General features: G+C 49.8%; 1 protein-coding gene across 1 annotated transcript in view; it reads right to left on the minus strand.

Annotated features, from left to right (window-relative positions):
* Positions 1 to 13,629, minus strand: part of LOC309548495 (hydroperoxide isomerase ALOXE3-like) — a gene marked incomplete at its 5' end in the record, with an annotated part of 230,524 nt that overhangs the window by 158,064 nt on the left and 58,831 nt on the right. Inside the window, one exon of the mRNA XM_082248442.1 lies at positions 5,263 to 5,391. Coding sequence (XP_082104568.1) covers positions 5,263 to 5,391 — 129 coding nt within the window. The remainder of the gene's footprint in view (positions 1 to 5,262; positions 5,392 to 13,629) is intronic.

Below are 13,629 nucleotides of genomic sequence, written 5' to 3' on the forward strand. Positions count from 1 at the left end.
AGACAATTTGGCCTCCCGCTCTCGCTTGAGGCACGCTCCATGTCGGATGAGCACCCCCCGGATCACCGCCTTGTGGGCCTCCCACAGCACATCCGGGTCACAGTCCGGCGTGGCATTGAGATGAAAATAGGATCGGAGTTGTAGTGTAACATCAGCCAGGATATCAGGATCCTGGAGGAGCCCCTCGTTCAGTCGCCAATTCCAGTCCGCAGCCCGGAGAGTACCACTAAGGTTGACCGACACTGTGACAGGAGCGTGGTACGACCACGTAATATTGCCCATTTCCACGTCTACTACATGTTGGAGAAGTCGGTGGGGTACGAGAAACAGGTCAATTCTGGAGTAGGCCTGGTGAGGAGTAGAGAAATAGGAATAATCCCGTTCGCCTGCGTGCAGAAGACGCCATGCGTCCACCAGTTGGAGATCGTGCAGAACGGAATGAACCTGGCGACGCGAGCCCCGAGACACCGAGGAAGTCCCGGAGGAGGTATCCAAAGCGGGAGGTTAAAATCCCCCCCCCCCCCCCCAGGATCAGACGCCCCTCCGCAAATTCCATGAGTGCCGTCAAAGTCTTCCGGAGGAACCCCTCCTGGTGCACATTGGGGGCATAAACCGTAGCCAGAGTCACCCCCCACGGCCCCTGAGGAACAGGAACCTACCCTCGGGGTCCTCCCGACGGTCCAGAAGAGTCCAGGGAAGGCGGTTGGAGATCAGGATAGAAACCCCCTTGGATTTAGAGTCAGGGTTGGAGGCATGGTACACAAACGGGTAGAATCTATTCTGCAAGAGGGAAGCCACCCGTCCGGAAATGGGTTTCTTGAATAAGGGCCACATCCGCACAGAGGCGGCACAGCTCACCGAGCAGCATGCAGCGCTTCTCCGGCACATTGAGTCCCCTTGCGTTAAGGGAGGTCACCCGCACAGGGTCCATAGTCAGCCGGGAAAGGTGTAGCACCCAAAGGAGAAGGGGGAGTGGGTCACAGATGTAGAGTGGAACACAATGGGGTACCACAGATGGAGGCAAGGAAAGGTAGAGAGGAGGAGGGGAGGGGGGGGGACAGAAGAAGTCAGCCAACAACAGTCAGCGGTGTTGAGCGGGATCAGAAGAAAGCAGGGGGGAAGGCGAGGGGGGGGGAAAGGGGAAAGGATCAGGGAGAAACAGACAAACAAGAATATAAAAGACACCCCTGGGACCTACCTCTCGCAGGGGAGAGAGCCCGGGTACGGGGTGAAAGTCAAAGAAACAGACTGAGTGGGAGTGGTCAAGCTGCGCGAACCAATCCCACCCCGCCCCAACGGCAAGAATACATAGAAGTCATTCTCATATAATTTAACATTACTAGAACTAGAAGATTGCCACGGATATAAAAACTTGTAAGTACATTGCCAAAATATAACCAGTTCAATACTAGCAAAAATATAAACCAGGAATGGACCCCAAGGGTAGAGACCCCCCTCTCCCCCCCGAACCAGAACAGGCGGGAGAGGTGAGGCCACCGCATTCCCATGGGACCCCCCTCCAGTAGTGGCGGCCCTCCTTGCGCACACACAAAAGAGAAATCTCACATTAACAGTAGAAGCCCCAGAGCTATCAATAGGAGAGGGAGGACTCCCACCCACTTTGGCCCAACAGAGTCCTCAGGCGGTGCTAACCACTCCTCCAAGCATTCAGCGTCCAGTGTACCCCGAGGCAGGAGACTCCATCCGCCGGTCCCCCACCCGTGACCCCCCCATGCGCCCGTGTCCGCGGCCGCAGTGCCCTGCCCCCCCAGCCAGGACGAGAAGCCGTAGGGGGCGTGGCACCAGCAGACGAAGACCCGCACGCCCCTCCCCCGCCCCAACACTCAGGACCACCAAACGTCCAGTTGGCACCACGTTTCCCGCCCACCACCCCCGCAAACATGGCCACACAAATGAGGCAGTCCGCACAAGCATAATATCAGATACTCACTCAATGTCCATGTCCACATCTGAGAGCGATCAGGGGGTTTGGGCAGGACATAGGAAAGGGTCAAACATGAGTCGCCTGCCATAATAAAGTATTGCTAAGAGGAGCCAGGGGCGCAGGCGATCCCGTGAGGGCCCCAGCATGCGACCTACGACAGGCCGCGGGGTGTCATGAGGAAAGTACAAGCGTTCCAATAGGAGGGGTTCCCCAGAACACACCAGGTTCACAGCAGCCGCAGCTCCAGGGCAGGGTATCCCACTCCGGGGTCGCATCCGTGCGGGCAGAGCAGGACAGGGGCATAGGCGGAGGGTGATCCAGGCAAGCATCCGAGGCGATCTCGGCAGGTCCCAGGGGGAGCCTAGGCCGACCGTCCCAGCCTGGAGGAGGGTGGGAACCACAGGCGGGTGAGCCCGCAATCCGGGGCTCGGCGTCCGGGGACAGACCAACTAGGCAGGGCTGTGCAAGGCATCTCTCACCAGGGCAGAGTGGATCCCGAAGCCCTCCCCACCCGAGAAAGGTATTCCACAGCCGGTAGTGTCAGGGGTGGCTCCGAGTAAGGTGTGCACATGGGGGTTCAAAGCATAACAAAAAGAAGTACTCATCTGTGTCACGAAGTCAGGCAGCCACCAGGAGGACCCCTCAAGCTTCTCGTGCCACCGCCGCCGGTCCCCCTTTGGGGCGGACGGCCCCTTCTAGGGGTACGGGGGTGGGGTCCCCCATCCATCCTGGAGGTAGGTGCGGCTCTTCTGCCCGAAGAGGGGAGTCGCTGTAGCCAGTTCAGGACCTCCATCGGCGGCACATCCAGAAAGGTGAAGAGATTGGGTAGGTCATCAGGATGTCGAAGGACGACGATCCCTTGCGTACCGTCAATGAAATGGGGTATCCCCAGCGGTAAGTACATCCCAGCTGCCGGATTCGCTCCAAGAGAGGACGCATCAGTGCCCTCCTCTGCAGGGTGGCCCGGGACAGGTCTGGCAGGATCTTCACGTTGGCACCGTCAAAGTCCACATCACCGGCCTCCCAGGCCTGTCTGATAATCGTGTCCTTGTGGGAATAACGGTGTAGCCGGCAGATGACGTCTCGCGGCCTGGCAACGTCTGGGGAGCGGGGTCCCAGGGCCCGGTGGACCCTATCGAACTCCAGGGACGCAGGCGGGATGTCCGGGGCCAGACGCTGACATATGGCCAGGACCGTAGATTGTAAGGACTCCTGGCTTGTCGCCTCCAGTATGCCCCGCAGCCGCAGGTTGTTACGGCGGCTGCGGTCCTCCATCTCCTCCAGGCGCAGTTGGAGTTCACTCACATAAAGTTCCTGAGCTACCTGGGCCGCCTTCAGACGGGAAACCCTGGACTCCAAAGAGGTTACCGCCGTCTCACCCGCCGACACCCGCTCCGACAGAGCGGTCACATCTGAGCGTACGGCCTGAATGTCCCTGGCGTGAGCCTCCTCCAGCCGCAATGTCAGGGCCTCAAAGTCCAGCTTGGTGGGGAGCGCCTGTATCAGGGCCCGCAGGTCTCCCGCGTCCCCCGCTGACAATGGCATGGCAAGGGAGCTCGACACAGAGGCCGATGGAGAAGGAGGCTGTGTGTCCGTGGCAAAAAGTAAGGGTGTGGTGGGAGAGACCGGAGCCGAGGCCATAGCCGCTGCAGACTCTCCACGTGGCTTGTGGCGGCCGGTGCGGGCTGAGGCAGAGCGGGTCCCAGGGGAATATCTGCTAAGTTCCGATCCCGGAGGAGTGCGGAGCGACTTCCGGGGTCCCCTTCTGCGGTTTGTGCTCATTCCTTGGCGGAGAATGGCATAAAAGTTGGGTAGAGCAGGGTGAGATGGACGGAGCTCAAGCAAAGTGCTTCCTCACGCCGCCATGTCCAGGACACGCCCCCCCTAGAAGTGACTTTTCATGGGCTTATGGGGTGGCTCCAGCATTTTGAGTGACATCTACTCACTCCCTCTCCCCTGTATCTGTCCACATGATAATGAGTGTTGGATTGCAAGTGGCTTACAAGTGTTACAGGGGCTGACAATCAGAAAAAAAAAAATGTACCTTCTCCATTGTAAATGTTTATTTTTTTGTCATTTCGTTTTATACAGTTATTTTACATTTTAAAAAATTGCTCACATGTTTATTAAGTCTTTATCATATGAATGTTTTTCTTCCCTAGCAACCCACATGATCACAACAGCGCCAATAAGCTCTGTACCCCCCCCCCCCCCCCAGTATACAGAGGGTTACTTCTTCTGAGGGATATTAAAAGAACACTCTAACCACCATGACCACTTCAGTGATTTGAAGTGGTCATGGTGGTAGGAGTCAGAAACGCTGCACATGCTGGGATATTTACAGTTATGTGCTGGGGGCTAGTTGCACCCCTAGCACATATGACTTAGGCGGACAGAAAATGTCATGTCCTTATTCATACATGTATGAACAAGGACATGACAAATTATGACAAAACACACCTAGTTATTAAAAATCATATTGCAACAATTTACGCACGCTAATGCACATACCTTTTCTACTTATTTTGCAGATTGCTGGCGGTTACTGTTGGCAGTTACTTCTAGCTGGTAATGCTGGTGGTTACTGCTGGTGGGTAGTGCTGGTGGTTACTGCAGGCAGTTACTGCTGGTGGGTAATGCTGGCAGTTACTGCTGGCGATTACTGCTGGCAGGTAATGCTTGTGGGTAATGCTGGCGGGTAGTGTTGGTGCGTACTGCTGGTGGGTAATGCTGGCGGTTACTGCTGGTGGGGGTAATGCTGGTGATTACTGCTGACGGATAATACTGGTGGGTAATGCTGGTGAGTACTGCTGGTCATGCTGGTACTGCTGGTCATGACATTGGGTACTGCTGGAGGAAGCAGCGGCTGCAGTAGAGAGCAGAGCCGCTGCTTCCTGTATGGCTCCTGTCACAGGCGGAGTGCATTTCATATCACTCCACCTGTGACAGACCCGGAACTATACAGGAAGCAGTGGCTCGGTCACTGACTGAAGACTTCCTAAGTCTCCCGCAGCAGCCGGGAGATCGCACGGCACTTGCGGGTGTCCGTGAGCTGCCGGCCAAAGGCAGGAGACTGTCTGGAGTTCCACGGCCAGTGGGCCGCATTGCCTGTGGTTCCGGGCCGCGGGCTGGGCATGCCTGTACTAGACAATATTTTCATGTTTTCTACAGACTGTAGCTTATATTGTTATATTTCTTTATTGTACCGAATCAATGGCAGTGGGTTTACCGACACATTAGGAAAGTCAATTAGATATCAGTGTTAATTTTATATTGTCTGGGGTTTCTTTGCAGATCAATAGATACTTGATACATACGTGGAATTTGATGCATAACCAAAACTAGCCTGCTTCTGGAAGGAGTAACGGTCATTAGGAGGCAGATTCTGTGGATCATCATTTTCCAAATCAATGCAACGAGGGGCACCCTCTGCATAAACTTTCCACCTACAAAATAAAATAATTATTATTAAAGGTCCAGTTACTAGAACCAAGTGTTTAGTTACAAATGTATACAGTTTCTTGCAAGCAACTATATATAAATTTAAATCCTGATGAGATCTGCTAGCACCTTACACATTCCCATATAGATATGCAAAAATACACAGTATAAATCTAAATCTATAAATATAAATGTGCTGTGCTATCCTCCCTAAACAAATATGTGCCTGGAGTCATAAATGATATACCTTCTGTGCATATTACATCAGTAATGTAACCATTACATTAAAGTTTGCTTAAACTCACATAAATATCCTCTATCATAAGTGTAAAAAATAACCACAAAAATAAAGGAGGTGAATATAGTTAACAGAATAGTGCAATCCAGAGAAAATCCTCAACAGTCCAGTATAACCCAAAAATGTAAAATAAACCATCTTCCAAACAATGCCTTTTCTTCATGCAGCCATCTTCTTTATATTTGTCCCCATGTAATGCTTTTTAAGGGTAACTCCACTTTCGTAGGGGAAAAAAAAAGTTGCAAATAAAGAAAAAACATAGTGTATACAATTGCAACACAAGTTATATTGTAATTGAATGTTATCAAAAATCACCATTCCATTTCAATCTGCAGCAGCTAAAATTTTCTGAAAATGCATTGCAATATGGCTACCTGGAGGTGTTCTGTGCACAGAATGTGTACTGACCGCACCCCAGAAACATTTCTTGCTTGCGTGATTGGCTCCCCAATTTTCCCAGAAGTCTGCCTAAGATACAAGTCTGATTTCAGGCATCCCCGGCAAAAAAAAAATAAAAATTTAATTTTTGGCGGGATACTACCAATAGGAACACTTCTAAAGGGATGCAGGCCCAGAAAATTTCCTCAGTGCTCTGCAGCTGTACAGCTGAATGATAATTATGAAACCACTCCCATTAGACCCACTCAGCACAGAGGCACTGAGGAACAAACAGTGATTTCTTCAGAACAAAAGGTAGGAATCTGCAACAAAGGTTGTTATCCTTGCAATGTACATAGATCACCCAGAGGGGAATGTTTTTTTTCTCAAAAAAAGTTTTAAATTTAATATCAACAATGCTCCCCCCATGATCAGATGTATTGTAATATTTGCAATCCACTGGCATGGCTGTACCTTACATGATATGAGGGAACTTATACAGCAGGAATAAGGAGGAAGGAGAGTCTGAGAGATCATTCTATATAAAGTCCTGGAAGGACAGAAAACGTTTTTGACCTCAGCTGTAAGGTCTCACAGTATAAGATGGGAGCACATCTAATGGTGGGGGAGCACGGTTGATATTGAATTTAAAGCACTGCATGGGGACATATATAAAGAAGATATATTTGCATGAAAAGAAAGTACTGTTTGAAAGCTTGTTTATTATCAAATAGTGATGGGCCAAACACCCCCCGGTTCAGTTCTCACCAGAACTCTCAAACTCTCAACAAATCAAAAGTCCCCATTTTGAAGGCTTATATGCAAGTTATTGGACATAAAAAGGGTATGGGGGTCTGGGTACTGCCCTGGGAGACATGTATCAATGCAAACTTTTTTTTTTTAAAAGATCGTTTTTTGAAGGAGCAGTGATTATAATGATGCTTACAGTGAAATAACAATGAAATTCTGATAAAGTGCCTGGGGGGGTCCTCTTAGTCTGCTGTAATCTGGCGCATCTGTACTGTTGAACCTGCTGCAGCAAAATGGACAAAGAAAAAAAATGTACACTTAAACTGATTTTCCCTGCAAGCTCTATATTTTGTAAACAACGGCTTGGGGAGCCAGCTTGTAGGATGAGGCCACATTTTAGGGCACTCAGAACAAGATTAGAGATTTTTTGGATAAATTCTGGTGTCTTTGGCAGACAGGGGATGGAAATCAAGTTTTGTACCTCAGTGCAAGCCTTATGTGAAGAAGACAAATTATAGTACTCAGGCCAAGATTAAAATTTTTTTTAGATAAAGTCTGGTGTCTTTCGCAGACTTTGAATAGAAGTTACAGGTGCGAAAAAAAACTGGGCTTTGGATGTTGGCGGTGCCTTCACACTGTAACCCTATGGAGTTACTCTTGATGAAAGCAAGAATTGGCCTTGCTGTAAAAAATTTAAATAATATGCACCTGTCAAAAAGGGGCGGAAAAATTGTGCCCATGAAACCGATACCAAAAAAGTCAAGATAAAATCAACACCCACAAACCTAGGCAGCCTAGACAGTCTTGCAGAGATTCCAAAACACTTTAATCAGCTACATCGGCATCAGGGGCTTTTTACCTGCTGCTAACCCAGGACTGACTCATTTTGAGAAATGTCAGCCGGTCAATGAAGTCTGTGGACAGACACTCTTATCTGTCACAACCTCTGGCAGCACTGAATGCCCGTTCAAGAAAGCACGCTAGATACAGGAGCAGCTCAACTGCGTACTGGGCAAGTTCTGGCCAGTGGTCTATTCTCATGACCCAGTAACCTAGTGGATCACTCACTGGAAAACTCTTGATGTCTGTTTTCACCCCTAGATAGTCTTCCCCCATATGATGCAGACAGTGCTGATGGGATGCTGAAGCTGGCAGCCCTGAGCACCGAGGACTACATTTTTTTTTAAAAGCATCACTTAGGTGGCCCTCTTCCCCACTGCTCCTCCTTTGACCAACAGAAACCTCAAAAATACCTTTCCCATGAGACTGTAACCAACTGGAGTCTGGAAAAGTTACATAAACTCCTCTTACAGGTGTCCTCAAGATATTTAATTCTATGCTCTCTCTTCGAGAGCAGAATGAATTCCAAGACTTTCCCCTTGTAACAGTGGTCCAGAAGGGTTGCCAATCAATAATGATCCTTCTCCCTGATGCCACAAATTCTTGGGTCCTTTTGCAGGCTTTAAAGAATAAGGGAGCACATGCACTGCAAGTTTGCGGAGGCATGGGAAGCAGAGTCCCCTGGGTCACATATACTATCTGGAACTGCCTCCTGCCAGCCACATACTATTCCCAAGGTTTCTGGGGACTGAAAGCCCATCTCTTTTGAGGGTTGACGAATGTCTTCCTTTGCTTCAATGCCTTCAAAACTGCCATAATCCTCCTCCCACTCCTTTTGTGTGATGTGGTGTCAAAGGAATGGTATCTGCATAAAGTGGGCTTTGACAGGAGAGGAAGTTCTCCTCTTCCTTCTGATGCTCTGCCCTGAGTGCCCAGTCTATGATGGCATGCAAAGCCTGCTCCAGCAAGAACACAAGAGGGATAATGTCACTGATGCATGCATTGTCACGGATAACCATCCTTGTCGCCACCTCAAATGGTGACCGTACAGTGCATGCATCCTTTATCAGCAGCCATTGGCGTGAGGGAAAAAAGCCAAGCTCCCCTGAGCCAGTTCTTGTGCCATACTCACATAGGTACTCGTTGATGGCCCTCTGCTGCATGTGCAGCCACTGCAGTGTAATGAATGTAATCAATGGTGTATAGTGAAATGCCTATTTCACTTTATGATGCATACTTTATGCCTTATCTATATATGTTACTGCTGCCAAATGTTTTGCTACCTTACTCAAAAAGGTCCCTAGACCACGCCTCCCATCCTGCTGCAATATGGAATCCAAGATAGCACCTTCAGAGGGGACTACACCCAAGACAGAGGTTGTCCTATCCTGGAAGAAAATCATAGTCACATAGATACATCCAATCATGAGCTTATATGTTCTCTATTGCCTTTTATCTGTGCGACGCATATAAAAGTATTTCCATAAATATGTTTGCTATATCAGCTTAAGAGGAACAAAAATAAACAGAAGTATTCTATCTCTGACAGTGTGTCGGCGTATGATTTCTTTAGTGTGTGCACACACCGAATTTGAAATTAGACCAGGGACAGATATAATCTCGGACTGTTTTGGTCCCAATCCTAAACATTTGGCGCCCAACGTGGGGTCTTGGGTTCTGTCCAATGGTAGCTGATAAAGAAGAAGCCAAGAGAAATCAACAGACGAGGGGCAGAGACTGATCACCTCTGAAATACGGTAAGACATATTTTAAAATCTTGCCTGTATACCCTGCCTGTTCTGCCCATATTGGTCATAGTAAATGTGGGCAATGTGTTGTTACAGATGATACTGCAATGTTGTTTGACGTTGCTGCCATCTAGTGGTCAGAGTTAGTTATTATTTGCCAGAGCTTGACAGGAAGAGGCAGTAACCTTTAACCTGGAACTGTAGTTCCTCCATTTCATAACTGACCCTAGATCCAGCAGACTGCATGCACAGGAACTCTATATCTTTTCCTGGACTAATGATGGAATTGTCTGTGAGTACTTTCACTGATGGAGTGAGGCTGCTGTATAATGTTTAATGTACTGACACGTATGTTTTGTTTATGCTTATGCATAGGCGTGTGCACGGGGTGTGCCGGGTGTGCCTGGGCACACCCTAATGTCCAGGCAAATCTGGCACACCCAGGGCTTTTTTGCTGGCAGAATGTGTGGGATCTCTATTTCAGCACCCCTGCTAATTGATAATGGCAGCGCTGTGAGTGAGACTGACCGCGGATTAAGCAGGCAGGCGGCTGCATTTTCCGATGCTACCTCTATAGTTCCGGCTACAGCATCACTGACCGCTGAATATCACTCCACCACCTGCTGTCAGGTATGCAGTAGCCGGACTATAGATGTAGCATCAGCCGCAGTGGCAAAACAATAGGGGGTGCGACCCGCCCCGTGCTGAAGGGGGCCCCTGTAGCTCCCCTGTCACATTTGTCTACACCTGTGTCGGAGTCGGGGGGCGGTTCTAGGTACAGATGACTACTTGTCACCATCCTGGATATCGGATACAGCTAGCATCAGGCTGGATAGGAGAGCCAGCGGGGCGGAATATAAAACCGATCTCCTTATTCACTTCTTGACTCCTGCAGGGCTTTCAGTGGCTGCAGGAGCGGGATCGGTTGTTACTATATACCGTCCCACCAGACCTCGGCTCCTATCCAGCCTGCTGCTATCCACGATGGTGACAAGCATCCGTAACTAGGACTGCCTCCTAGCTCCGCCCCCGACTCCAGCTTCAGCTCCCGCCTCTTCTCTCAATGCCGTTCCTGCCGCTGGGCACGGTAGAAGAAATGCTAGAAATGCCTCCTAGCCCCTTCTGCCTGGTAAGACACAAACACAATGTCTACCACAGCAGAGTGTAGTGTTCAAGCCTGGTGTCCTACTGACTGTTACTCTGCCCCCCCATACTGCCCCCTCCTTATATTTTGTCCCCGCCATACTGCCCCCTCCCATCATGCTGCCCCCCTTACTGCCCCTCCCATCATGCTGCCCCCCCTTACTGCCCCCTCCTGGCACACTATACCCCCACTGCTGCCCCCCATACTGCCCCCTCCTGTTATTTTGTCCCCTCCATACTGCCCCCTCCCATCATGCTGCTCCCCCTTACTGCCCCTCCTGGCACTCTATACCCCCACTGCTGTCGCCCCCATACTACCCCCTCCTGGCACACTCCCCCAGTACTGCCCCCCTCCCATTACGCTGTCCCCTTCCCATCATGTTGCCCCCCATACTACCCCTCCTGGCACACTGTCTCCCAGTACTGCCCTCCACTGTCCCCTCACATTGTGCTGCCCCCATATCATACTACCCCCTCCTGACACAATGTTCCCCCCATACTTCCCTCCACTGCCCCCCCCATCATGCTGTCCCCCTCCCATCATGCTGCCCCCCCATACTGCTCCCTCCAGGCACACTGTCCCCCCAGACTGTCCCCCTCCCATCATGCTCCCGTCTTCCCAGGGAGATCGGACAATGTGTTTACACACGAGTATAATATTTAATTGAGCCGTGTTGCTCACACATAGGTATAGTATTTCATTGAGCCATGTTGCTCGACATGTTTCGCGTTAAGCTTTTTCTGGAGCTAATAAGTCAATGCTCTGTAAATAGTTAACGAATCATAAATAGTAGGGACAAAAATAGTAACAAATGATGGAGAGTGGATGAAGAGTCCAAGTCACCAGAAATATATATCTTGCTTCGTAGCTATTATTCCATGCCGTGCAATTATGCATTACTCTATTATGTAATATCTACTCTTTTTTAAGGGGATGTTTATGCTGTGGTTTTTTCCTTTGATGTTTTTAACATATGTGATTCAATAAAATGTTATGTTTTTTATATACCTAGTGCCTCCAAATCCATGTTCTTCCCATTTTTTTAGTCTTGCCATAGGATGTGGCACTCAATACTCTATATAGGTGCCCAATTTACCGCTATCTGGGAGTGCAGAAAACCTATTTTCAATTGGCCATCTTAGTACACCAATGTCTGTACTTCCTGCCCAACCTAGTACACTTCCTGTTGACAGCCATCTTGGTACACCAGGAAGGCCTAACAAAGGCCTTGTAACGGAACAGGGCACCCCTGAGTGGGTACCTCCGTTGACAGATGCTCCTAGTGCTTCCCGAGGGCTCCAAGCACTCCACCAGACACCGTAAGCACTTCAGACTCCGCGAACCGCAGCAGCTTGGTTAGGGTCTTGGCATCTCCTACCCACCCTGAACCTACGACAAGGCTCCAGGTTCCTGTGGGTGAACCTCTTTCCCCAGAGTGCAGCACGAACAAGCTTTTACACAAGCTCTTACAAGAGCTCAGTGATTATCCAAGGGAGTATGGAGGACATATCAATCCCTTGCAGCAGATTCCCTTAATAAGAGACAGAACTCTAGATTGAGGGTGAAGGAACTCAAAACAACTTTATTGAACAAGACTTATATACAGAATTTGGAACATCCCGCCCCCAACAACCGCTTTCCTATTGTTCAATTGTAAAGTACCTGTGGTCTCCTTGAGGTCCTCTTTAGCCATGCAAATGAGGACTTGAAAATGAGTCAGCAGGGATTGGTCAGATAGCTTGACCAGAAGGACTGCCATGTGCAATGAAACAGAAGCCCCCAGGGGGCAATCAATGTACACAATAGCCAGACACAGAACAATGGGAGGTCATTAGCACTTACAATGAGACAGGGCAATCCACATTCCCAATACACAAACAAGGAAAACCTTGCTGACATTGAAAGATATGTAATATACACAGCATTTAGGAATTACAGATTTCATGGCAAATGGGAATAAATCTTAATATTTCTATATGGAGATATTGCTGGCAAATATGAAGCAATCCAAACCATTACTTATCTGTCTTTAAATTCCAGTGATGGTGAATACCGTCACATATCTTCCCCCAAAGGTAGACTAATCCAGGTACCAGACCTCTAATCGGTCTGTGCCTGAGTTAGTCGGGTAACAAGTCCCAAAGAGTCCATCCATCATGGCAGCTTCCTTTGCAAAGTTCCACATAGTTTGTAAGTTTGTCTTGGCAAGGCACATGGAGCTCTCATAGCCGTGTGAAAGTCTGGTTTGGGCAGGCCAGACTGGGCTTCTTGGGCACCCTGTGTCCCTAAAAGACACAGGGTGATTTAGACATAAGAGGAGCCTAGTAGGCTGAGAGAACAACTTTCCAACCTCTCTAAGGTAGGCTGTGTTCCACAGGCCCTCCCAATGTCTGCATCCACCCAGTACCCCAAACAAATTGTCCGGGACAGAACGTCACTCACCCAGCCAACCTCTGCCACTCTTGTAAAACATCCCTGCCGTGGAGAAGCATGAACTGGCCTTTCTCCCAGGATTCCTTTCAGCTGCTGGAGAGAGGACAGGGTGGATGAACTTACTTCCTCATGCTTTTGGGGATCTTGACCGATTGTCCAGCATCCCTGGGGTGTAAAAATGAGGACTGTAGCTTTTGTGGGTGCTGGGCAGAGGTCGGTAACACTCTGCCCTGTTGCCAGCTCTTCTGCTGGGCTGGGGTTGGCGAATACTAACCCCAGGACCTGGTTGGGGGTCTGCTGTAGATAGGAGGGATCGCCTACCTCCTCCTCCTGGTATTCCTGCGGGGCAGGTTGGGGATCTGGACTGGTCGTCCAGCATCCCTGTAGGTCTGGTGCAGAGACCGCGGTCCCATCTGTACCATTGGGGTCAGGGCTGTTGTCTCCCTGTGGTTGGGGAGAAGGATTAGTTGTCTCCCCTCCCTGGAAGGTACACTGCTGTTTGGAAGGAAGGACGACACCTTCGGCTCCCTGAAACTCCTGCTGTAGCTGGGGATCTGGGCCGGCTGCCCAGCCTCCCTGTAGGGCCGGTAGAGAGACCTCGGTCCCATCTCCACCTGCCATAGGTGGGTCTTCACAGTACCCCCAGTCTGTA

This window comes from Pelophylax lessonae (genome assembly GCF_965119305.1).
Source record: "Pelophylax lessonae genome assembly, chromosome: 2".
Classification (NCBI taxonomy): domain Eukaryota; kingdom Metazoa; phylum Chordata; class Amphibia; order Anura; family Ranidae; genus Pelophylax; species Pelophylax lessonae.